The sequence below is a fragment of the Schistocerca nitens genome, chromosome 7 (genome assembly GCF_023898315.1).
Source record: "Schistocerca nitens isolate TAMUIC-IGC-003100 chromosome 7, iqSchNite1.1, whole genome shotgun sequence".
Taxonomy (NCBI): Eukaryota; Metazoa; Arthropoda; class Insecta; order Orthoptera; family Acrididae; genus Schistocerca; species Schistocerca nitens.
In genome coordinates, this window is record NC_064620.1 from 274421293 (window position 1) to 274448548 (window position 27256).

At 37.1% G+C, this 27256-nt stretch overlaps 1 protein-coding gene across 1 annotated transcript; it reads left to right on the forward strand.

The window, feature by feature from the left end:
* The first annotated feature begins 1613 nt into the window (after positions 1-1613).
* LOC126195412 (lysM and putative peptidoglycan-binding domain-containing protein 1) lies at positions 1614-25105 on the forward strand. The gene is made up of 3 exons (XM_049934009.1): positions 1614-2025; positions 2602-2858; positions 23124-25105. Exons 1-3 carry the CDS (start codon positions 1858-1860, stop codon positions 23374-23376), a joined length of 678 nt encoding a protein of 225 aa, XP_049789966.1. The 5' UTR covers positions 1614-1857; the 3' UTR covers positions 23377-25105.
* Positions 25106-27256: the final 2151 nt, after the last annotated feature.

Genomic DNA, 27256 nt, shown 5'->3' on the forward strand with positions numbered 1-27256 from the left:
GCCAGAAATCTGGCACTGTTGTTGCAATTTGTTTCTTACTTTTGGGCCTTGCGAGGTCTCACGGACGTACCATAGTGTTTGCGTGTCCTGTTTTTGTTGAAAGTTACCGTTTCTTCCTGGTGAGGAAAGCTGGACCATCTACGCAACGTTTTCTGTTAGCAGCGGAAAACGTTGCTAACAGAAAACGTTGCATAGATGGTCTAGCTTTCCTCACCACGGAGAAACGGAAACTTTCAACAAAAACGTTTTCTATGCGAGATAGATGTGAGTGTTCAAGAACGCCTCAGGGGATTCTCAGATGAAGACTTTGATGACAGTAAGACTGACCCTGAATTCGAGTATTTAATGATCACAATACTAATTCGGAGAAGGAAACTGAAAGTTATGAGGATGTGACAAGCGATAACTATGAAAAGCGCACTTCTTCGGTGAGAACATAAAGATGTTTTCGGTGGAGAAAACAGAAGCCGCTAAATAAAGTAAGAACAAGCAAAGTCAACATTGTCTTGCAGCTGCCTGGATTGCAACAGATATCTGAAAGTCTCAGAGAAAACTTACTGTTTTGCAGATATGAGCCTCAAATAAAGAAACAATTTTCTGAACAACGAAAAACGTCAGCCTTTTGTTGTTCTCGTTTGAAATGGAAAACGAGATATCTGTGTCAACAGCGTGGTGTTCCGATTTGGTTGGAGAACTGTAGGAGGGTCTACGTGAAATGTATACAGACTGAAAGCAATTACAATTTTATTCAGGGCCTCAGAAGAATAATAGGGTAATTAAGCTCTTCTTGATTTTTAAAATAACAATTTGGCGAAATTTCTCCCTTGATAGAATTATGGGTGGAATAATCGCTCTAAGGCTGAAACGATGAATAGTAAACTCAAAGCTGATTCCAAATACAATTTGTTGTAACTGAAATGTGTTTTTCCATACAGTTATGTTGCGAATCTGTAATATCTCCCTGATGATAATGTGCGAGTAATCAGAGAGGTAAATTATGTGCTGTTATTTTAGTAGTACGTAAATAATAAAAACAAACTGCAAATTTTGTACATACAACAAAATTAAACGGCAAATTTTGCAGTGTTTTAGTTTTCAAAGTGTTTTAAATTCTGCGTTGTTTAAAAAATGCAAATTTCCATAAAGTCTTGTTTCCCAGAAGGGTAACTAATAACAGAATGATATGAAAATATATATTCAACAAAACAGTGGTTTTATGACCAAAAAATAAAAAGCCGGTCTGAGAGACTCCTCAATAGTAGTTGTGTTCCTGTCAACATTCATAGTAGCTAAGAGTTAATTTCCCCACACATTTTGATCAATAAATTATGAGATACAGCTGAACGGAGAAATTGACATTGTTATTCTAATACATTACATAAAGGCCAAGAAAAGCTCCATAAAAGTTCTACGTACAATGGACTCCTTGAAAATATTACGTTTGACCTTCCGTGTACATGCTAATTTTACTGTTGTCAATTCTTTATTGTTTCGCACGTTTATCGTTTTATGTACATCAGACTACTCTTTTTGTTATTTGAAGCCCGCGGTCATTCGTCATAGATATAAGGTGCATTACAATCGCATTTGTGTAACGACATTTAACAGTGGATGGGCTGCTCTAGTTTTGTTTTAGTAATCAATGAAGATAATGTAGGTTTGCCATTATTTTTATAATGTCCATAGTCAATGCATGTGTATATCATTTGCTTAATTTTAACGATTGGCGATTGCTAGAAAGCTTACTGGTGGTTCAGATAGATAGCACTAGCGGCAAACACGAGACACACACAAGAAGCATGGAGAGCGAGGTAGCGAGTGTTTTGCCTAATAGGAGTAGTTGACTTTTAATATAACATGGCAAATAGCACGACAGACGAAAAACAGTCGATCAGAGAATCTGCGAAACAACCTAAAAAGTATGGCAGCTTTTGCAATCATGTTAGCCGGCAAGATAATTGTATCAAACACATAATAGTGGAAGGCGATACTCTGCAAGGAATTGCTTTGAAATACGGTGTAAATGTAAGTATGACATATCAATGAAAATAGTTGTAACAGTGTGTCAGACAGCCGTAGAAATATCTGCTAACTGCATACAGCAGCTGTGTTATCATATCCAGCCTACCAACTGCGGGAACCAAGTACAACATAACAATATTAGTTACACACATAAGTTTTCTGTTTGTATCTAAGACATGTAGTTGTATAGTATAGAACTATGGTCAGTGAAATTCTGCATTACCTAGGAGGAACCTGTTGCTTGAAGGTACCTTCCTTAGCACTGGATGTAGATGTGTGTTCTAAATTTCAATTTATCATTTATTGGAATGCTACATTCATATTATAAGGTAATACAAGCATAATGTATATCTGTAGCTTGAATTTCAGATAATTCGATGTAGACCTCGAATTCTGACCAGTCAAAATTATAAAAAGTTGCTTCAGAAATGTTGTATTCTTTGATTACCTTTGTTTCATCCTGCTCATTGTGAGAAAAATGCTATGGGTCAAGTGTTCTCTAATGTGGGTGAAATCTAATTTAAGTAGCTATGTCACTGAAATATTTCAGTCAATAATGAAAACACATATTTGACACAGATGGAGCAGATTCGCCGACTTAACCGATTATGGGCAACAGACAGTCTCTTTCTTCGTGAATATTTGCTTATACCAGTACCTGCAGACAAGGCTTTATCAGCAAGCCAGTCATCAACTGATGTTAATCCTGCAAGGTCACCAGGCTCTCCAGACAGCTCTCACTCAGAAGAGAGAAGCATCAATGACTTTCTAGTTCATATTGACAATTCCATAGCGAACATGAAAAGTCAAGTGAAGAAAACACAAGGAAATAGTGAGTAAGTTTGCATGCACTTTACAAATTTCCAACTTCAGAATAACCTGAATTAATTGATAAAAATTCGAATTTAATTCATCCTGACTTGTTTTTCTGTGTAGATTACTACACGACTTGCATCATGTTTGAATGTTCCACCTGTAGCTAGAGCACATGCACCTTATTTTTATTGAACGTGTAGAATGCATTAGCTATCCTCAAAATATTTCTAGGCAGAATGAACAACTAATTGTCATTATTCGCATAAACTCCTCAAATGAAAATTAATTTTTTGTATCTTTAATCCTTTTAGTCTAGAGTGTGATATTGCTATCCCTGCCCTCCACTCTGAAATCTTATTTATGGTGGCAGACTGAAGACATTTGCAGCTTAGCCCGAGGTCTAGGTTAGGTTGGAAAGTGATAATTTGGTTGACAAAGCCAGTGAATGTCATAGGTTGTGCTAGCAGATTGGCTAGTAGAGTAGTCTAATACTTACATTCGTGCCATATTTGAATGTGCTTTGCCATACTTAACATTCTTTTCGCCATAAAAGGGGAAACTGCCATATAAATTCAGGTAACATACATTAAATAGCAGATAAGTATTAGATGAGTATTTTGATGCATATTGTGTTCACACACCATACATAAATTACGAAAAATGTAAGGGGATGTCCACCATTGCTTCAATTTGACCCCCCTTCCCCCCACCCCAAAATCCCTCAACCAAGCAGATGGAATTAGACATTTGACTCATTTCATTAGGTTTCCATCTAAAATGTTGTTTGCTAGTAAGTAATCATCATCTTCAAGCCAACCTTGTTAATTGTTTTGGTCTGTAGTCCGTCCAACAGTTTTGTGACACTAAAAACAGCATCTTTAGCATTAATTGATGTGCAGGATTGTTACATTATGATCTATATTCCCCATTACTCTTTAAGTCTTCTTATTGAGAATTGGCAGGCTTGGAAAAAGGGAAAGACATACCAGCTATAGGATTGACTGCCATACTTTAGTCTTTGTCAAATGCTGTGTTCTTTAAACTGAAACATGTGTAATTTCTGCCGTGTCCATTTGAAATAGTGTCAATAAAACCTGTAATCACTGTGGATGTGTATTGGCTCTATACTTTCAGAATTTAGACATTGCCAAAATTAAACCATATATGCAAGACTTGATCTACCTTGCACTGATATACTTTCTGCATCTCAGTTACTTATCAATATTATGTTAGACATTTCTTTTAGCATTATATTTACATCCTCTTAACACACCTAGTGATAAGGATTCTTTTATGATTTGTTTAATTTGTGTGATTCCTAGTGATGAAAATTTTCACTGTATATATGACACAGAGTCTTGGGATTAAACTTTTGTGTATCACCTATTTTTATATGTTGACAGTAAGCTCACAATGGAATGATCAAATCTGACATGTCAATCTACTCTGAAATTTTTTTCACACAGAAAGAATACCCTGAAAGAAATGCTCTTTCAAAATTTTAGCTGCTAAAGCACTCTTTTCTCACATGGCATACAGAATGCTTTGGAGCAAGGCAGGCAGGCAGATAGATGAATTATTTTTTAATTTCTGAAAAGCATTTGACTCAGTAACTTACATTTATTGTCAAATGTTCCATCATATGGGGTATCAAGTGAAATTTGAGACTTGATTGAGGACTTTTTGGTAGAGGGGACACAGCATATTATCTTGGATGGACTCATTGTCAGATGCAGATGTAATTTCGGGTGTGTCTCAGAGAAGTGTGTTGCGACCATTGCTGTCCATGTTCTATATTAATTATCTTACGGACAGTATTAATGGTAACCTCAGACTTTTTGCAGATGATGCAAATGAAGTACTGTCTGAAAGAACCTTCATAAATATTCAGTCAGATCTTGATGAGATTTCAAAGTGGTGCAACAATTGGCAACTTGCTTTAAATGTTCAGAAATGTAAAACATAGTATCCTATGACTGTAATATCAGTGAGTTAGTTAGAATTGGCCAATCATACAAATCCCTGGGCATAACACTTCATAGGGATATGAAATGGAATGATCACAAAGGCTGTAAAGTATATGGCAGACTTCTGTGTGTTGGTAGAATACTGGGGAAGTGCAATCAGTCTACAAAGGAGATTGCTTACAAATCACTCGTATACCCAATTCTATTATATTGCTGATGCGTGTGGGACCCATAACAAATAGAACTAACATGAGATAATGAACTATTACGGAGAAGGGCAGCATGAGTGGTCACAGTTTTATTTGACCTGTGGGAAAGTGTTACAATGATGCTGTAGAAACTGAGCTGCTAGACTCTTCGAGGTGGACGTAAACTACCCAGAGAAAGTCTGGTAACAAAGTTACAAGATTGGTTTCAAATGATGACTAGGAATATGCTACAATCCCCTACACATCGCTCACATGGGCATCATGAGGACAATATTAGAATTATTGTGACACATACAGAGGCATTCAAACAATCATTCATCCTGCACTGCACTCCACATGTGAATGGAATGGTAAGAAACACTAATAACTGGTGCAGTGAGATCCCTGTGCCACACACTTCGCAGTGGTTTGCAGAGCATGGATGTAGATCTAGATTTAAAAAAAGGTAAAGTTACTCATTTTTGCTGCACAAAGAACTGCTAATAACAGTGGTTTGTACAACTGTTACAGCCTAGCAAGCAAGTCATTGAATTAGCAGAGACATCCACAGCAAGAGAACATAGCACTGTGTAAGTCCAGATTACACACAAGTGAATTTTAATCGCTTAAACCATACCAAAAATGCCTCAAATCATTAATTTTTTTGAGCTGGTTGCAGTTCATATTGACAGCTGAACTGTTGCAGATGTAATTGTTATAAAAGTGTCTGCCACAGGAAAGGAAATAAAGGCAATGAATGATGTTATGTTACAAATGACTTCCCTCAGTAGAGACTAATTTGTTGACATGAAATACAATAATTCATGTCAGTTGTTATAATAATTTTTTATTTTATTAACAATGAAATAGTTCCTTGTTTATTCCCTGAAATCATTTCAAAAATGCAAAGTACCTATTGGATGATGAAAATAAATGTTTTCCTTACACTAGGCATATCTGATAAAAGAAAAATTGATGCATTCAGGCTCTTCACCGTAATTGTTAATTTTATTTAGACGGAACTGGAATGGGGGAAAAAATGTTTGTGGTCATCGTTCTATGTACCAAGCATACTTGATGAAATTTGTAAAATGTGGTGATGCAAACTGACAATGTGAAAATGACTGAACTTTACCAATACTGTTCTGCTGATAAATCAGAAATGACAAAGAGCTATCAGAAATTATATTGTCAGAAAATTTTTTGAAAATTGCTTTAAATGTTTGAAATATTTTTTAAGAGAGGTTAGTAACACTATTAGTTCCTGGTGGAATCCTAACTATATTAAATCTTATCGTCATCATCATCCTAAAGACGGAGGTGTTGCTATGTCCAGACCAAAAATCAAACAAAAACAATTATTTTCTGCAGATGCTAAGAAGACACTGAAAATTCTTCTCCCCTTTTTACAGACTGTACAAAGTCAATTGTAAAATCTTTGCAGGTCATAGGCCTTTTTTTATTTTTTATTTATTTTTTTTTTGTCCTAATTTGCCTCGAGGTTACTGAAGACTGATATGAAACTGTGGAAACGCTAATCCACTTCTACTTATCACTGGCGTTGTCATATATGAATTTATCACAGCACTCATATCATCACAAATAACTTTCTTTCTTTGAAATGATAAAGTGCAGTTTGCTCATAGTGCTTATATGAAACCTGACTGTCTTTATACAAGACATTTTAGGGGCTAACAAGAAGCTTTGTCCTCATGTCAGCTACGAATTTCTCTATAGTATTACCTGTTAATGACATCTCCTAAAAGTTTACTCAAGGTAAACTACGTAATTTTGCAACCTTCTTGTCATTTAATGTCCTGAAACTGTTTAACCAGATCAAAGAAGCTTGGAAATCAGTAGTGTTCATCTTGCTTGCAATTCAGTGTGTGCCCAGTCTCATAGATCTCACTTGGTACATGTTCATTGACTCTCATGAGAAATTATTAATCTTTCAAAGAGTTTTTTGTTCATGCTTTTGTTAGCTTTATTTTGACACGTTTTGTACTTACTGTAGAATCTGTCTTCCCTTTATACGATTCATGTTCAGATTTTAAGAAACACAATAGGCTTTCCACACTGCTTAGGTTTCTGTTTCCTCCCTCCTTCATTTACTGAAAAAATTTAGTCTCTTTTGTGTCGGTGAATACTATTATTTTTGGATCTACAAATTTTCCTTGGGCTAGGAAGCTACTGTATTTTGTTGTGTACCTTATGTACAATGACCATTTGAACCACAGGTCATTGGAATTGTCAGTTTTTTCCTGTTTCTGCTAATCTTTCCCCAATGTCTTATGAAATGGTGACCTCATTCAAATGAATCCATGAAATTAGCTGATAAATAATACATGTGGGTCTTCAGGACAATTACATACATTTTTCATACTTCATCTATGCAAGGTTGAAGGCATTAATTGTGTTAGACATTACTGTGGAACCTGCACAGACAGTCTTTCAGCAAACATGTATGAAGAAATTATGAAGAGAATTAATTCAATTTTATCTCCACAGTTAACACTTAGCTATACTGCAAAGGCAACTATTTATTATTATGGGTATCAAGCGAATAGCTAATTCAAGCGAATATAAACAGCGGCCAGTTGTCAGAGAAACCATAAATGGAAACTGAAATCCCCTTTATAAATTAAGATCATGTTGTGCCATGTTATCTGTTGATGTTTGTGCCATCAACCAAGGATATGTGGCGGCCAAATTGTGCCTGTGCTGTTTGATATGGATATGGCAGGGGTGCACATTCCTCCATTTGTCCGATGTGCTAAGAGTTTGACAATTTTCAACATTTTTTGAAAAATACTGCTAACATTTTGAAAGTCTTTCTTTCAGTGTGTTCTTCCTGTATATATAAAAAAAAAATTGAGGGCAGGTTCTAAAATGTCGGTTTGGACTGTTATCTTGCCAGATGTAGGTGTTGTCACATGTAGTCAGCTATAATTTTGTCTGGATTGTTTGATCTGGCACGCTTTGCCAAGCTCCATACAAGTATGTTGTTGTACTGCCTTGAGCAGTCCCGTTTAAATTTGCGTGATTTCACAGAAAAGATATCCTCATTAACATCTGTGACCACTGTTAATCGGTGGTGTTCTATGATCTTGTGATCCAAATTCAGATATATTTCTTGTATCAATCCCTCTCTTCCCCTCTCTGTCCCATTCCTGCCCCTCGTGCACGGTTGCCTAACCCACCGTGGGGACTTAGCTCTGTGTTTGGCTAACACAGAGTCTAGAGATCCCTTGCAGTAGTGTTTCCATACTGCAAGTCTCATATCTAATTGTCCCTGCATACACTCCCTTTAAAGACTGGGCTTAGAGCAGATTCTCAGTAACTCCTGCATGTCATATGAGGTAACTAAATGGAGTACCAGCTTAGGCAGGCTTCCCCATTCACAGCATGGCTATGACTGGAGCTTCTTTTTGGTTTGACATAGCACCACAACTTTTGGTTTATTAATTATTTTCTGCCTCACTTTAGGATTATATCCTTTCCCTATTTTTTTCTAAATCCTTAGGTCATAAAGATCGTGTGCACACCTGAAGCTGTCAGATGTGGAAATGTCATGATGTAAACTCCAGTTTGTAGCCCATGAGAATGTGGGAATTGTAATACTGATGGGGTGATTAACACACATACGGGGCATTGTTAGTATGCAAACAAACTATATACACTCACAAAACAATAAAAAGTTCTTTATCACACTTATAAACTTTGTTTACAACATGTCAAACATAGGGTTTTGATTTCACTGATGCCTGCCTCTCGTTAAATATTCATCTAATTGGAAGATATTGTTTCAGTTTAGTGGTACTTGCAAATAACGGAAACAAATGTTAGTACGCAATAATAACTCAGCTTCAGGTAAAAGAAATAAAAGTTAATATGCAATAATAAACAATTCAGCTTAAAATACTAAAATATATGCACATTATGTTAGTAATTGGAGCCCAATAAAGCGATTCTAGCTTCATGTTCAGAATCAGCATACCAAAATACACAATAATTAGTGAAAATTTTCTCATTTAACAAAATCATTGTTTCTCAGTGTTATCATTCCTTTATTGAAAACATACTACAACAACTTTTACTGTCAAATAACATTAAACTTCTTTCACTAAAATCCTCCCTGGAAATTTATACAGACTTCTATGCCCATCAACCTGTAGTGCTGGTGGAGTCAGCTTGCCAATCACATAACATAATGGGCAGTGAATATACAAACATATCGAAAAGTTACTTCGCCCTCGTAGCCTAAACTACTTTCACCATGACAGTCATTTGGGAAACAATCTTGATACATTTACTGAACAGCAAATCAACAACAGAATAATGTGAAGGGTCAGAATCTTTCATCAGTTTTCAGAGTCTGACAATTTTATTACGTGAAGCTCATATTCTGACAAAGAATTATCACACTTTTGGAAGAGATTTTTCTTGACCTTTGAGAGTTGTTCTTTAGTTGTGAATGGCTTGGAACATCTAGGCTGAGGATAGTTTGCATCATTTGTATCTGCAGACAATTTTAACTTTTTTGTAGTGCACACACATTTTCATTTGATGATGATTTGAATGATTTTGGGCCAAGACTCAGTGCAGATTTACAAGGGCTCACACCAGTTTTTTCTTACATTTGTTTTTCAAAAGGCTATCGATATTTTTCTTTTTACATAGAAACTTTGAATATGAAACCAGAGATTCAGCTATAGCTTCCTTTTTCTCTTCCATATCCTGTTCACCTGGGAGTTAAGAGAGTAAAGCGTCTCTTTAATTAACAAAATTATTTCTACTAGTATTTCCTTATCCACATCTAGGTAACATTTTGCATCCGGAGACATTTGGTAAGTCCAAGGCATCTCAGTTCAATTTTTAAGTTAGCTATTCCTTTACTTTTCTATTCAAACTGACACACTATTCTTTAACTTCATTGCCTAATAAAGTTATAGCCTATTGTGTCCGTTCTTTGCAGTTAAAACAAAACATGAATCTCAATCTAAAACTTCAGCAATAGACAAAACACTTGTAATGACAGAGACTGTACAAGACTGACTATGAATTTAAGTTCATTGTTGCCCTAATCTTAATTTATAAACAAAGATTATGAGTTGTTCTTTTTACACTGTATCTAGGCAAATTTGTATAATATTCAGGGGGTCAGTGTTACCCCTGAGGGGGGGGGGGGGGATGTTAGGGGATCGCTGTTACACTTTTTAAAGAAATTTTAATTTTTAATTCTTAAAATTGTTTGTACTGTTCAGTGTCAGCCACCTTCATGAAAATGTTTGAACATATAAGAACCTTATGACGAAAGGATTAACCATTCCTTCTGGGCCCAGAAAGTTTTCCATAGTTGAATTTATAAGCATATATATGGGCCTTGTGTAAAAAATTGAACTACAATGCTATTTAATTTTTTAGTGTGTGTAATTAAAATTAACGAATTCCATTGTATTATATGATAACTATTATTTTCAAGATGATGAATAAATTTATCCAGAAATGCGAAGAAAAAGATGAAAGTGATCCCAGATCAGTGTTACCTCCATGGGATCAGAATAACCTCAGTTGACGGTAATTAATAAAGTTTTATTTCATCAGAAGCTCTTTGAAATAAGACTTATTTTCAAAAATCAACAGTTTCTGATACTCCCACAAAGATGAAGGTACAAAGTGAAAACAGAGCTCAAAACTTTTGACCACAATCTGCTCTTCTGTTGTGTAATGCTGAAAGTGCTCTGTACTTCCAATTGAAATGCAAGTTAACCAGATTTTACTGTCTGACTTTTTTTTCTGCTAGTCACTCATCCAGGCTCATTTTGTGACATACATTACAGATTCAATCTCAATCTGTCATTGTTTTTTAATCACATCGCTTGGCTCCATAAAATGACAATCATTATTAATCTGTTTTTCTGAACTGTGTAGCTCTGTTGACTGTAGATAGTTTTCTCAGCTTAAACAAATGCTTGCATTTTCCTACTACGTACAGCTATAAATTTTGACTAGTTGTTAATTTAAACTGTGCCATAGCTTTTTTGCGAACTTCATCCTGCCAGACAAAATGGGTGCTTGGCAGCCATCATTACTATTCAATTGCAGATGGCAAACTTATATTCATGTGTATGAATTCACTTGAATGATTCGTAACCAGTTATTGGGTGATATTGCACCGAGACATGTAAAGCATGTTAACTGCAGTGGTTTGCAACTAAGAAGTGGGAGTGCTGTGGGTTCAATGTAGAAAGAGACAAAGAATGCATTGTGACATAACTAGTTGTTTTTCTGTTCTACCCTATGTAATTCAGGTGTTCCCTTTGGTGGTAATGTCGTGGCTGTATGATGCACGTACAGACAAACCCCAATGCCCATACAGCCCACCTCTCCATACAGGCTATCGTAAAATTACTTCATGCATATGGAATGTTCTTGTTTTCGAATATTGTGTAATATTTGTTGTGTTTATTTTTTCTCCGCCTTGGACTAGAAAATGTACACAATGGATAGAATATGTAGATTGCTTTGGTACTGCATATCTCACTATCACAAACTTTCTCATGCTTGCTACTGTTATGTACAATTGATTTTCAACACACAAGACACATTATGGTATTGCTCTTGTGAGTTATATGGAAGGATTCTGCAGCACACCTTTCCATTATCATCCTGAGTAAGTCACTTAGCTCTAGACAATGGTTCTACAAATCACACTACAATGCTTTCTGGAAGCTGTGAACTTTCTTTATTGTGGTCTTAGGCTGACTTCTAAAATGTTCTTTGTATAATAAAATTATTTTAGACTTGCCAAGTGGCCACAAAGTGATTTGTTTTATTCCAGTTTTAGTCTGAGCTGTAAATTGAGGTACAGCTCTCCCTTTACTCACTTGACAATCGTTTCTGTTAAATAATAAAAGAGAAATGACACTTCCGAATTTTTTTCCAATAATATTAAATACAGATTGTAATGGTCAGTATTCAGGGATATGTCAGGAACGCTCATTTAAAGCAAAAAAACTTTATATGGATATATGCCCTACTCCAAATGGTTTCCAAGAGAACTCATATAATGTACGCTTGTTTTTAGGCTTGTGACACACATGTGTATGTATTACCATAATTGCTGTATAGATTTCCCCCCTCCCCCCCCTCACTCCCTCAGGCCATGAGTGGCCTACCGGGACCATCCGAATGCCGTGTCATCCTCTCCCAGTCATAATGATGATATTGTTGACCGAAGCCGCTACTATTTGGTCAAGTATCTCCTCAATTGGCATCATGAGGCTGAGTGCACCCCGAAAATGGCAACAGCACATGGCGGCCTGGATGGTTACCCAACCAAGTGCCGACCACACCCGATTGCTTAACTTCGGTGATCTCACGGGAACCGGTGTAGCCACTGCGGCAAGGCCATTGCCAATTGCTGTATCAATTATGGTGAAAAATTTACTGGCCACCAAGCTTGCCAGACATTATGCCATTCTAATTTTGTGAGGGAGTTGGGATCGCAGAAGCGTCAGATTCCATCAGTGTGCTTTGACCCATGACATCACCAACATGGCGGAAACGACCATTCACAACAACTCCCATACTTCGCCTATGACGTCATTATGTAAACATGACGACAAACACGAAATTAGATCGAAAAATCCTCAAACACACATTCCTCCGAAAATATAATGAAACTAATGGGACAAGTGGGGGAAATTAGGGGTTTTTGGGTGGGGACAAACTAAATATAAACACACGACACTAAACCAAACGACACAAAATGATAAAATAGCAAGACCCCACAACCTTCCCAAATTCCACTGCATACAATATCCTCTGGAATCAGTCACATCCCTTGACCTATATAGCTAAACAGCAACTACCGATACCACATTATAAAACTCAAAACTTTCACCACCACAATTATCGCTACCACCAAAAAAGTCCCTAGAAAAACAAAATTGGAATCGAACACTTTCCTTGACCTATATAGCCCAACAGCAAATTCATGATAACAAATCACCAACAACCAAACAACTCACAAATACCCCATCAACCATCTAGATTCTAGACACAAAAAACCTCTGAAAAAACAACTTGCCACAAAAAAGCTCCGGCACTGCCCTCTAGGTCACTCACACACCCCCTCCCATACTAACTTCTCTTCCCAAACTGAGACTCATCAACCTCCACAACCACCCCAGGCCCACCCAACTTACCCCTGTACTTAATATATTCCGAACACACCTCACGACAAAAAAATAACAATCGAGCACCGTCCTCTAACTCGCACCCACCTCATGTGCAAAGAAACTGGGAGAGGATTTATAACAAAAATAAGTCATTACCACAATTTCTTGCATGCCCAACCTAGACTTCTCAAACCAGGAACCTTGCCTAATGGAGCTCCATAGATTATCCCTACAACACCGCCACATGTAGCTATCCCTGGTCAGAGATGCCAGAACTTTCGTAAGTCTCATTTCTTCCCAACACACAGAACACTTGACCACTTCAGCCAACAGACCAAATAGCTGAAGGAACTTAATAAGGGACCACTGTCCCCCCATCAGCGCACACAAATGCGAACTGTTGATTTTGTCAGTCATATCCATACCTACCAAAGACATAAACAAAGTAATTTTAAAAAATTCACATATGACGAACAGAGAAAAACACTACAATAACTTGGGCACAACAAAAACTAAATTGTTAACTCACTGAAAAATATTCCTCTAACCCCACGGTCAACACCAAAACCACACAGGTCAAAGGCTACCACGCAACTGAACCCAGTACGCCACATAACACGCTACCCATAAACACACCAACAGAGAGCAGCAGGTGTCGAAACGACACCTACAAAAACGCCACTCTCACAAACTGAACTCCGCGCCATCGTGACGTCACACGCCACAATAGGAATGTCACGGGTCAGAGCAGACGGGCAGAATTGGACGCTTCCGTTGACCTAGGAAGTTGGGTAAAGTCTGAGGTGAACAAACAAAAGGCAATACGAGAGATGAACTGCTTGGTTGCATCATGGATGCTGCTGCCCTCTTCAGGGAACATGCAGAGGCACTCAGTCACATATGTTCTGCCATCCCGTCCAGGCAATAGCAGCATCACCTGGTGTGGCAAGACGACTGGTCACACAAGCATGGTGCACATGGTATCAGTGAATGTGCTGTCCATTTGTAGGCTATGGGAAGATGCGCAATTTGTATGAGTTTGACCGAGGACAGACTGTGAGGGCCCGGTGGCTCGGCACGAGCATTTCAGAAACTGCACGACTTGTCAGATATTCTAGGAATGTTGTGGTGAGTGTCTTCTGCATGTGGCGAAACCAAGGTGAAGCCATTAGACATCAAGGGGTTGGATGGCCACACCTCATTACAGATGTCTGACATAATAGGCTGGGCAGACTGGTAAAACAGGACAGGTGGTGGACTGGGGCAGAACTGACATCAGAGTTTAATGTTAGGCAGAGCACTTGTGCATCTGAACATACAGTGCACTGAACACCCCAGACGATGGACCTCAACAGCTGACAACCAGTGAATGTACCAATGTTAACACCACGACATCATCAAGTAAGACTGAAACTGACACTTGACCATCGGCACTGGACATTAGCACAGTGGCAGAGCATTGAATAATCTGATGAATCCCAATACTTTCTTCACTGTACCATTGGGAAGGCACGAATCCATCCTCTGTCAGGGAACAGTTCCTTGAACCTGTACAGCGGGACGAAGACAAGGTGGCGGCGGCTCCATTATGCTCTGGGGAACATTCATGTGGGCATCCATGGGTCCAGCAGAACTTGTGCAATGCACCATGATGGCCAGGGAAAATCGTACATTGGTTGCAGAACATTTACACCCCTTCGTGGTGATCATGCTTCCCGATGATAGTGGCAGTTATCAACAAGATAATGGAGAATGTCACAAGGCCAGTGTTGTGATGAAGTGGTTAGAGGAACACGGTGGCAAGTTCAAATTGATGTGCTTCCCCCTCTGCTCACTGTATGTAAACCTGATCTAACACATCTGGGATGTGATTGAATGTGACATCAGAGCTTATCCCCATCCCCCACCCCTACTCTTTCCTCCCCGAAACTTCCAGGAATCAAGTGAATTGTGTGTGCATATGTGTGCCAACTCCCTCCAACGACCTGCCAAGATCTCATTGCTTCCGTGCCATGACTGATCATCACTGCTGTCCTTACTAAAGGTGGACATACTGGCTATTAGGTAGGTGGTCTTAATGTTCTGGCTGATCAGTGTAAAGTGACGATGGGATATTTGAATATTTTTCATGAGTCGTACCACAGCTGTAACAATAATGCTTAGAGGTGACTAAATACGTATTTTTCAGTTGATACTTCGTAAAACACATGTTATGTTTACTAACAATTGTGTATGTGTAAATCTGACAATATGTTGAATAATATAGAAGATAACAATGTACATTAAATGTGTTGTATCCCAGAAACCATTCGGAGTAGGGCATGTGTCCATACAAAGTGTTTTGCTTCAAATGAGCATTCCTCCTACATCCTTGAACATTGTCCATTACTCCTGGGACACTATCAATATTTGAATAGTGGGTATGCATGAAGCTTTTTGTACCTATTTAGTGAAACAACTGTAGGGCTTTAAGAATCAAGCAGTTCACAACTGTTAAGTCATGCTGACGATCATTGCTGTAAGAAATGTGTTATTGTCAACACTATCATTAGAGCTCTCTTTGTTATAAAATTACAATAAAGAATCAGTTAATGTTGCGAGCTTGTGTGACTGTTGTGATTCTGGTAAGGATAATTTTAAAACTGAAACCTTAAAGGATCGGTGTTCCTGTTGTTACTTTCTTAAAGTATCACATTTTTTGACAGAAGAAACGGAAACAACACATACCACTGAAAAAAGAACCAAATAATCCACCAGAACCTGGATAGATTGCGATTGATATGTAAGAATTAATGTTCTTGTTAATGATTGGCTTTATATTTCCTTTTGTGATAGAGACATCATCAATGTCGGCAATGTATATTTCCTGTAAAGGAAACTACTTCTTTTGTATAGAAGTAGAACTGGAGTGTCTGTATTTCTTGGGGAATCCTAACTCTTTTTGTTTATTCGTCCTTGCAAGTGCATTAAGGTTACTATTCACAAGTAGTTTGAAAACAGTGTGCTTTATCATCATATGCAGAAGGCTCTTGTTATGGTGTTTTCTTGCCTTTGCTCTTCTAGAGGTTTGAATGAACAAGCTCTTTGAATCAGATTCTATTTACATATCTATCTAAATCTATACTCTACAAGCCACCTTCCGATATGTGGTGCTGGGTACTTTATGTACCATTGTCACTCCCCTCTTTTCCTGTTCGTCTCATACAGTTCATGGGAAGAAATATTGCCAGTAAGCCTCCATGTGCCTTCAAATCTCTCTGTAATTTTATCTTCATGGTCTTTTCACAAGTGACTCTTCTAGGAATATACACTCTCGTAACTTTACAATAAACCGCACCATGATGCAGAACATTCTCTCTCTCTCTCTCTCTCTCTCTCTCTCTCTCTCTCTCTCTCTCTCTCTCTCTCTCTGATGCTTTTGTCCTCACTAAATGAACCTGTGAATGAAACAAGCTGTTCTTCCTTAGATCTTCTTTATTTCCCCTAACAATCCTATGTGGTACAGATCTCGTACTGATAAGCATTATTCAAATATTGGCTCAACGATGGTTTTTAAGCTACCTACTTTGTTGACAGACTACATTTCCTGAGGACTCTTCCAATGAATCTCCCCCTCGCACCTACCATTCCTGCAGTCAGTTTTATGAACTCGTTCCACTTTAAATCACTCTGTACGCGTACTCTTTAGTATTTTACGGAAATTACTGTTTTCTGTGATTGTTGCCCAATCGTGTATTCGTACATAATGGATCTTCCTTCATATGTATATGCAATACATTATGTTTATGTTGAGTCAGTTTCTACACACTGCACGCAAAGTGGTGATTCTGTGCAGACTTCCTATGTTTCACTGCAACTCTCTTTGTATACAAGAGAACTGTCCATGAAGTTTCATGGACCTTCAGATATTGCCTACTATATCATTTATATATAGTGTGAAAAGTAATGGACCTGTAACACTCCCTTGGGTTACACCCAGTGCCACTTCTTTGTCTGAAGACTTCTCTACATTGAGAATGACATGCTGTTCTCTGTGCTAGAAGCTCTTCAATCCAATGATAGTTGGTCTGATAATCTGAACACTTGTATTTTGTTCATTATGCAACAGTGCAGAACTGTACCAAATGCCTTATGGAAGCCGAGGAACACTGTATCTACCTGGACCCCAGTATTTACTGCCTTCAGGGTCTCATGGATGAACAGAGGGGGCTGGGTTTTACATGACCATTGTTTTTGGAGCCCATGTTCATTCATACAGAGGAGATTCTGTCTCCAGAAATGTCATAATATGCAATTATAGGACACATTCCAAAATTCTACAACTGACTGGTGTCAGATATAGGCCTACAGTTTCGTATGGACCTTTCTAGAAAATGGGAATGACCTGTGCTTTTTTTTCCAATCAGCAGGAACACTTCACTCATGATTGCAGTTGCTTTTATCCCATTGTTAGGTGTTTCAGTATCACCTGTTTGTTATTTGTGAGATGATTTAAAGGAAGTACTACAGTGTGACTGTCTGTGAAACAGTATTGGAAAAATGAGTTTAGCATTTTGGCCTTTTCTGTGCCATCCTCTTTTTCAGTACAATTATGGTCACAGAGTATCTGGACAGATGGCTTCAATCCGTTTAAGATTTAAGACCAAAACTGCTTCAGTTTTTCTGTCAAGTCAGTAGATGGAATTTTAGTTTAGATTCTATGTTGATGCTTCACACATGACCGTCCTTATGCTAATTTTGGCTTAGTTTACTTTTTGCCTGTGAGGCTTTCGCCACATTTAAATTTGCAGTGAAGCTCTCTTTGCTTTCATAGCAGCTTTCTGACATAGCTGTCAAACCACGATGGTTCTTTTCCATTCCTCACAACTTTATTAGGCACATAACTGTAAAGTATGCTGTATATTGCTCTTGAACTCCATTGATACTCTACATTGGTGAATGCTGGAGAGGAAATATTCATGCAGACAACTCAGGTAATCTGAAATCTGTTATTCTTGCTAAGCGGAAATATCTTCATACCTTTCTTTGTATTCCTGTTTACAGCCATATTCTGTGATTGTCGGGGCCTTGATCGCCACTCCTTGTTCTACACTGATTAGAGAAGTTTGAATCTGTTTTTCACCAGCAGGTTTAAATTTTTGCCTTCAAAAATAAGTTGATTATGTTATTAACTGTTCCATGCAATTTTTGAATAAAGTATTTTAAACTATTTCACACAATTCCCTGTCTCTACTACCTGCTCTAAGGATTTGATTCTCCCAGTCTATAGTTGATAATTTGAAATCTGTACCTAATACAACAACATACCAAGGAAATTTATGTGAAATATTCTCAAAAGTTTCTCTCAAATGTTCCACCACTGCTGCTCCCGAATTAAAATTGGAATTTTTGATGTGAAGTCTGACACTTGGAGGATGTATACTGTCTCAGTGTCAAACCAGTTAGATGCTATAGTGTTGCCAAGGAGTCGTTCAGCAACTGGTATTTTCTCATCCTGTGCTGTTGTCTTGGTAGATGCTCTTTGTCTTGGTAGATGCTTTTCAATAACAGTGGCATCTGTGAACATGGGTGCAGCTATTGGACACCTTGATAAGTTTAAAATAGTTTTTAGTGAGACTGAACTGATGTCCTGTGGTCAGTTTCTAATCCTGAAACATCTTGACAACATTCGAAACATGGATCATTTAACTTAATGTGAGATACGGATGTGTGAAGCAAATCATCATACTCTGACAGATTTTAACATGTTAAATATGAATCGACAGTCTTATATAGGAAGAGAATAGGTATCTTTATAAATGAACTACCTCATTATACCAGTTTGCTTCCCTTGCCATTTATCAAAAAGATAGTCAAGGAAATCAAGAGATATTCTGGGATGATTCTCTGAATTTTTGAGTTACTTGATGTTATTAGCTTAGTGGAAGTTATTCAGCAAGTTACGGATATTTGTTGATGGGATATTGTGGAAGTACAGATGGTGTTTTAAACTTTATATTGTTGTGACTGTATTTTGATATCCTTCATGTGCAGTGATTCATCTTTTCTCAATAGTTGCAAGAAATCTATTCCTGACTTAAGTGATGACCTTGATGCAAACAGGATGTTAGTTAAAAGTTCCATAGAGCATTTGAATGATTCTTTTATCAGAATGATGGGAAGAGTCAGTTTACAGGGTATGTATACATTGTTAGTGTTAAAACTAATGAACAAGTTACTGTGTTGTTCTTAAAAACCAGGTTTACCAAGATCACTGGTAATACGGTAAAACTTTCTCAAATCAGCATGTGTATAAATCGGAAACCTTCCCAGACCATACAACTATTTCAGTCCCAATGAATTCAGTGCACTTTTATATGCTGATTTTTTGTATAAAACAGAACATGCCTAATGTGGAAGCAGAAAGCAAATCTTAAAACATACTTAATAATTCATTGGATAATGCAGAAAAGGCCTGTACAGTACTGCTGTATTACATTTCATTAGTTATTAACAACTCTACAAGAACATTACTTTTAACACTAAGTGGCACAAAACCAAGAAAAAGGGTCCAGGTGTGGACCTAAAACTGCGCCACTCTGTGCAACGATGAGTAAATTATGCTCAGTGTTGGTACAGTACATCAAACGAAACGATTCGTTCGTCAGCACTCTGTTTGCCCGCTTTCTCGTTTTCCTCATTATTGACGCACACCAGCGCATGCAGGAACATTGTTGCGCATATACCAACACTATACTGCAATGTGCACAGTGAAAGGAGTGGGGCTTGTTCCATTAAACAATGGTTTTACCTGGCAAGGTCATTATTTTCTGCCAGTTTCAGTTGACTAGTAACACTTTAAGAGATACAGTAACATGATGTTGAACAAACGGTATGTGCCATTAACACTTAACGAAAAGGTTAATGTAATCGAGGCTAGTGAGAAAGGCAATATATCTGTGCACGAAATTGTTGTTTCAAATGTGATAAAACGCAAATTTATGAGACTTCAAGAAACAAGGATAAGATTGGGGACAAATGGATAAAAGGGAACGGGCAGATGAAAAGAGGTGCGAACAAGACCAGAAATGAAGAAATTAACCAACTTACCTTTATCTGGACTCCTGTTGCAGTGAGGCTCTGAAAGTTTCTGAAGAGCTTGGAGTTACAGTTTCAGAACTAGGCACATCATGTGGGAATCAAGTGTGTGGGGAAGCTAAGGATGTGCAGGAAAGTGTGGCAACTCAATGGAAGACAATACTGTCCAACTTAATTGTGATTTTATGACCTGAGAGACATGTTCAATGCCAATGAAATGGGACTGTTTTATTGCGCGCTGTCTTTAAATCGCTAGCAATTCAAAGTGAAAAGTGCACCGGCAGAAAAATGTCTAAGGAAAGACTCACTGTACTGCTGTGTGAAGGTGAAATGGAGAAGCTACTGGTGATTGGAAAGGTGGCAAAACAGTGTTGTTTCAAAAACATAGATGTCAGTGAGCTTCCAGTCACATGGGGAAGCAATAAAAAGGTGTGGATGGTGTGTGGACTTGTGGAAGAATGAAAAAGGAAATCACCAAGTTCTCCTTTCCCTAGACAATGCAACCTGCCACCCAAAAGTAATGTTACCAAATGTGAAATTGGCTTGATTCCCTCAAGGTTCAACCAGCCTCACAACCCGTGAACAACGGAATTATTTACGTATTCAAGTGACATTATAGGCGATTACTGATGAAATCTAATATTCTTATCGTTCAAGAAACTGAAAGTGTTTGCTCTTGCACGGTCAGTTCCTGTCCTGGATGCAGTAAATTGGATTGGCTTGGCAGTAAAAGAGATAAAACCCGAAACTGTCACAAAGTGCTTCAACAAAGTGGGGTTTGAGCGTGAGGAACAAGATGCTTCTGTGGCCTTCGAAGTTAAAGAATTGAAGAAAATGCGAAACATTTCATGCAGTGCAGATGATTACATTTGAAGTGATGACTTTGTCAACTCTCTCCACTTTCACAACAAATTTAATAGAAGTCCACAACACAGAGGCTGGTGAAGAAGAAACAGGAGGAGGAGGATTCTCCTAATGTGTTGGAACTATTGTATGATGCAAAAAATTGCATAGAGAAAACTATTTTGAACAGGAAATTAAAAACAAGGTTCCCTCATTGATATGTGGTGAAAAAAAGTGAAATGTCAAACAAATAAACATGGGAATAATATGTATGTATATACAGTAATAAACAAATTTAAAGTCAGAATAAAAATATAGAAATGTTGTTTTATTTATCAATTAGTGTAATAGTCCAGTGTTATATTGTCCAGTATACAGTGCTGTGCTGAAGTGGAATTGAAAATTTTTTACTGTACTTAAGTTTGATACCTGACAAATTTTGTGTAGTCCAGTCAGTTTTGTGTAGTCCAGTCAGTTTTGTGTAATCCGGAAACTTGTTCAATTTGGAAAATTATTTTAGTCCGATGCGATTCCATTTCCAGTAAGTTTTACTGTATATCACAATAGAGATTGCCCTCCAACAGTTGACACAATGTCAAACATAGTTTTTCACTGTACACAGTTACATTACTGTAATGTTAAGTAAAAGATCTAAGCAGAGAAACACATTGTGTCGTGTTGCTACCTTCAATGACAACATTTTTTAATCATGTTGGAGGAATTACTTAGATGAATGATGAAGCTGGAACCTAGACAAACTTTGCATTAATTTTGATTACATTAATGCTTTCCAGTTACACATAAATGCCCTCCCTCTAGCTTAGCTGCATCCAGTGGGAGTCGGGTGATATCACTCCACTTTTGTGATTCTCCTTGCAGGTCTGGCCTGGAGGGGAAGCACCTTCTCACCCATTTAGTTGTTGGCATTGGCAGACATTCTTAAAAATGAATAAAAAATTCAGAAATTTATGAGAACTGGTAATGTAAACCTATTGGCCATAGTTGCAGTAATATTGCTTGTGAAGAAAAACTTAGTTGTCCAACTCATCACATGACCATATTCAGCAAATGCACCTAAAAACATGCTGTTTAGCATCCTAATACCTAATATGAAATAATCACAACATGTGACCTGCAAACAGAAAGATTCAGAATAAGTGATATCATCAACCTTAATGTACGTGAAAAGCTTCAACTGACAGCCCAGACATACATACATACATACATACATACATAATGTCTTTAGGGTAGACTGAGTGATAGGTTGAAATAATGAGTGGTAATGAGTAAAGCAAACGAATCGCATATGGCAGGTCTCTTCTTAATAATGCATGTCAAGCAGTGACCTTGTATGAAACCTCTTCTGAGGGAGGACTCACTGGCTTGTAAAGGTAAGGATGGGCCACTTGATTAGCCACATTTCAATGATTTATATTTAAATATTGAACTGTGTGTAATCCACATTTTAAAGTTGTATATTCTATCAAGACTCCCCACAGTAGTACTGAACTGTGGATGAGCAATGATTGACACCTAAAAGTGCCACATAGCTTTTGTTCAAAAATCTTTTGTACAGCTTTATATATCTGAATCATAATCTCCTATTTTTCTTTACTATGTTGATTTGTACCACTATTTATATATTTACTGTGTGCAGACAGACATGAGGGGAAACAAGTAACAGGATGAAACTTTGGAGTTAGTTGTCGGGCTTGCACAGAAATATGTAGCAAGCTAATTACAAACATAGAATAAACTGTAATTTGTTTCATCATGTCCTCATATAGTCACTCTATTATATAAGTCATAACAAAAGCTGACAAAAGAAACAATGGCAATATAGTTTGCAAAAGGCAGGCAGTGGATTAACATCATGGTCTAGTTCAGTTTTAAGGCACCAGAAATATTTAGCAACGTGGTGTTTGCCTTAGCTATACCTAGTTTTTAAAACTTTTCTTTTGGATGGTGAGTCTGACGTTAAATTGTTTGACATACAACACTTATAATATCAGTTCTCTTGTCTCCAGATTCTGCAGTTCTTCTGATGACGACATGTTTGGCCGTAGAAGAACTACACGATCCCGGCTTCGGCAGCAGCAGTTTGAAGCGTCCTCAGGGGTGACACCAATGCAGGGTGCAACAGCAGTTCTTACAGCATCTTCACACTCTCACAATGATGTGCTGAGTATGCCTCAAACTTTAGTAATGACGCAAGGGCGCAAAGTCCGTTCGTCGTTACAGAGGTTGCAGAAAGAACAAGATGAAATGTTTGAATTGTAGCATTTACTCTGTTCTAATGAATGTTATGCAGTTCTTGCCTGTTATACTGCACAGGTAGATTGCAGACAGTACGGTGAGTTCTGGCCAACTCTCCTTTGTGACTGATTGAGTAATGCTCTTTCAGGATGTGCTGACTTGCATAAACCTTTGATTGTGTTATGCTAAAGGTATAATACAAGAGTTGAGAGTTAATGTGTGTTTCGAGCCAACTGTGTTAGATTTGGCTAAACAGAAGAATAAAATGAAATTCATTCATCATACATATCATCTGATTTAAACTATCTAATGAGTTAATGTTTGTTACACAGTATTTCGGATATGTACTGTGATTCGGGTTTGGTCAAGTTGTATTAATAGTAAACCTACATTGCTCTCCAAGCTACTTTTGCGTTCTTCCCTGTCTCGTTTTTAATGCAATTTAGTATGACACATTTGGATTGCACACTTTTTCCAAAGCTTTATAAATTTCTTACTGTTTCCCTCATTGTCAAAGATAATTTCTGAGTAGCTGTCTTCCACTGAATCAGTTATTATGTAGTGATATACACTGCCTTTGCAAAATGATACAGAAAAGATGTAACTTCTGAAAATTGTTTCCATTTATTAAAAGGTAGCTTCTTTCTGGCCTTTATTTTATGGGTTAACCTGTTAATTGATGGCTAAGGTCTGGTGAGATCTTTTAGTGTCTCCAAAAGTTGTATTTTGGAGTGAGTACAGTTCCTCAGTATATTGTAAACAAGAAGTGATTCAAAAATGAGAGCTGGGCCTCAATAAAATGTGTTATTTTAATTTTCCCTTAAATAGATTAAAAAGGCAATTCTGTGGATTTTAAATATGCCTTACATTAGACATACAGTCCTCATTTTTGTGTGTAAAATTACAAGACTGTTCATGTAATTGTTTTTAAAGTTGCACACTGAATTAAAATATAATTTTTCATATTCATCACACCTACATATTGTGGCAGTTACAGTTGGAATAATGTGTGGGAAAATATATTGTTTTATTTTGATCTTGATAGGGTTTCTGATAAAGTGTTAGTAAAATTTGTTAACATGCAGCTATTCTTTGCAGTTAAGTGCAATAAAAAATATAGGTATGTACCTGATAGATAAGAATATTTTGTTTGCATAAAAGGTCTTTTCATTACTGATGATACTTGGTGAGGATGTTAATTATGGACTCCACTTATTGAACAGAATGTTGCCTTTGATAGGCTGGTTATGTAATGTGGATGTTCACTTTAACAGATCTTTCTCGTGTTAAATGTCATTATAACAATGTTTTTCTTAACCTGTTATTGTAATAAGCATGCTGCTACTAAGTAAACTTACCATAATATTCAAACAACAATACAGTCAACTGGTGATTAATGTATTGTTGCAGCTATTCCAGGTGTGCAATAATCTATTCAATGGAGATTTTCAGTTCTTTATGTTCATTCGTTTGAGAACTATGATAAAATAATTGGACAATGTACTTCAAAGCAAAAAATATATGACAAGAAATTCATATATTTTGCCCAATATGCATTCACTTTCCTGAAGTAATGTGTATCTAGGTGAGTTAGTGTAATATGTTGATACTTAATGGGGATGGTTGCTGGTAGTATGACTCAGTACTTGTGCATACAAGACAGTTAATTGAACTGAGTAACATTGCTTCTTTGACTGTTTCAACAGTTTGTTGTATTCACTATAGCAAGAATGCTTCTTTCATTGCACCGTAACTTGAGTTTACTGTTTGATGTATATACTTCCCTGGAGTAAAGTTCTATTCCAAATGAGTCTTGAAGAAAAGAAATTCCTTTTCATATTAGTTCAGTGACTCATTACACACAACATTTTACACCGGTTTTTTAAGACAATACCTATCCTTGCGATGGAAATAAAAACAGAAGATTTTGCTAAAATAATGTCATAGAAAAGGGCATAAAGTACCTTAAAAAAACCATAGTGAGAATGTTGTTCAATTAATTCACCTTTCTGCTATGACTGGGAATAATCATTGTTAAAGTGTGGTAATGACAGAGCAGGAAGAGTTGCCCTTTTGGTTTCCTTCCATCCCTACCAAGAAGAAGATATGATCGAAAAGTCTTTATTAATAGTAGTTAATTTAAAAGTTGTATGTGTAATCCGTACACACAAGTTAAGATCACTTCCTTGCTGTGTCAGTATTGTAGAAGTTAATGTTTTCATTGATGTTTCTGCATTAATTTTCCAACTTGCCACAGCTGTTTCATTATTCCATTTTTGCACATGTGCTAGTTTACTGCTGAAAACTTGCTCTCTTTAACTGTAAAACTGGTGTCTACTGATAAGTCAGTCTGGGACACCAGTAGACAAATATTGCACTGTGAACTAATTTATTTAAAAAAGTAATTTCTATCTTTCTTCCAGGGAGGTGGTTTTTCCCCATTTGATAATTTGTTTTATTATAGGTTTGTTTTTTGTTGTGTGCAGTGTGACCACATTGGGACCGAATGTTGCAAATGTGGACAGTAAAAGTTAATTTGGTTTATCCAGCAAGATCTACGCCAATTTTGAAAACTAGTCGACCCTAGGGAAAATCCGTAGGAAAATTGTGAACCTAAAACAAGGTCTTGTTTGGCAAGTACTAAGTCACCGGTTACATTAACCTACATGTATCACATCTATCGTCCTTAAAGGATAAATGATTCGTGAAGTAAAGAAAGTCTGAATGTTTGTGTAAAAACTGTTAATTATGCGTAAAACAAGTTTACTGTAATAAAGAGCAGTAGCTTGTGACAGAGGTGGTGGGGGAATGTGAAATTTGTGGGCACTTCCCACTCCACTCTTAACATCTTCTCTTTCATTCTGTTCTGCACAAGCCACCATAACTTGATTTTAATGCTGTTCCCAATCCATGGTCAGCCTCTAGTACACACTCTTTCTGCCTTGGTCTTCTCTGTCCTGGTTGTATAGTTATTCATTTACAGCTTTATGTTCAGGTACTATCAAAACAATATTTCAAATTCCAACAAAAGCAATTGTTGTACATCTGTTCTGCATGAAAATAACATACGTACACCCGTATGCTGTAGTTCCTGGGACAAATTCCTGCCCTGCCCTCCCCCCCCCCCCCCCCCCCCTCCAGGTTTTCAGTTTTCTATATCTTTATGAATTGCCTCTTATTGGCTTCTTATGGATGTAAGAGTTGGTAAGGTTGTGACCTAGTCAGATATCCTTCCACAGTAATTGACAAAGAAATACTTTTGGTGTACTGCTGAGATTCCTTTTTATGAAGAGCAGGATAAGGGAAGTGCGCATTCAGTCTCTAGGAGTGTGTAAAATTGTGTTAACGGCACTAAATATGTTACATTTTTTTCTGATCAAGTATGAAAATTTTATGTATGAAACATTGTTTGCACAATCAGGACAGCACATCCCATTTGTATTGGTGTAAAGTTTCCTAAAATACATTTGACAACATATTTTTTTTTTTTGTTCCATGTGTCATAATTGTACATAATGGGCCATCGTTTTTATAAATGTAAGATACTGGTGTAAATATGTACAGTATTATACAGTGTGTAAATATTAAGTAGTAGTCATTTGTTTGTATCAATTGTTAATGTGAAGAAGTCATATGCATGAAATATTTCTTGGTGTTCTCATAGTTTATCTTTGAATTGAATAATTGTTGTGAATGTTTAACATGTGACTGTTGATTGCCCTGCAGTATTTGACAGGGATGCTTAAACGTCCAGATTTGCCATATCCATAAATTGTTGAGTATACATTACATAAGATTGTGATATTTGTTGAAAATGTTGGCATTGAAAATTTCTGTGCAGTTTGAATATTTTTGTTTTATATAGTACAATTATTATGGGTATTATACAGGAAAAGATGGGACC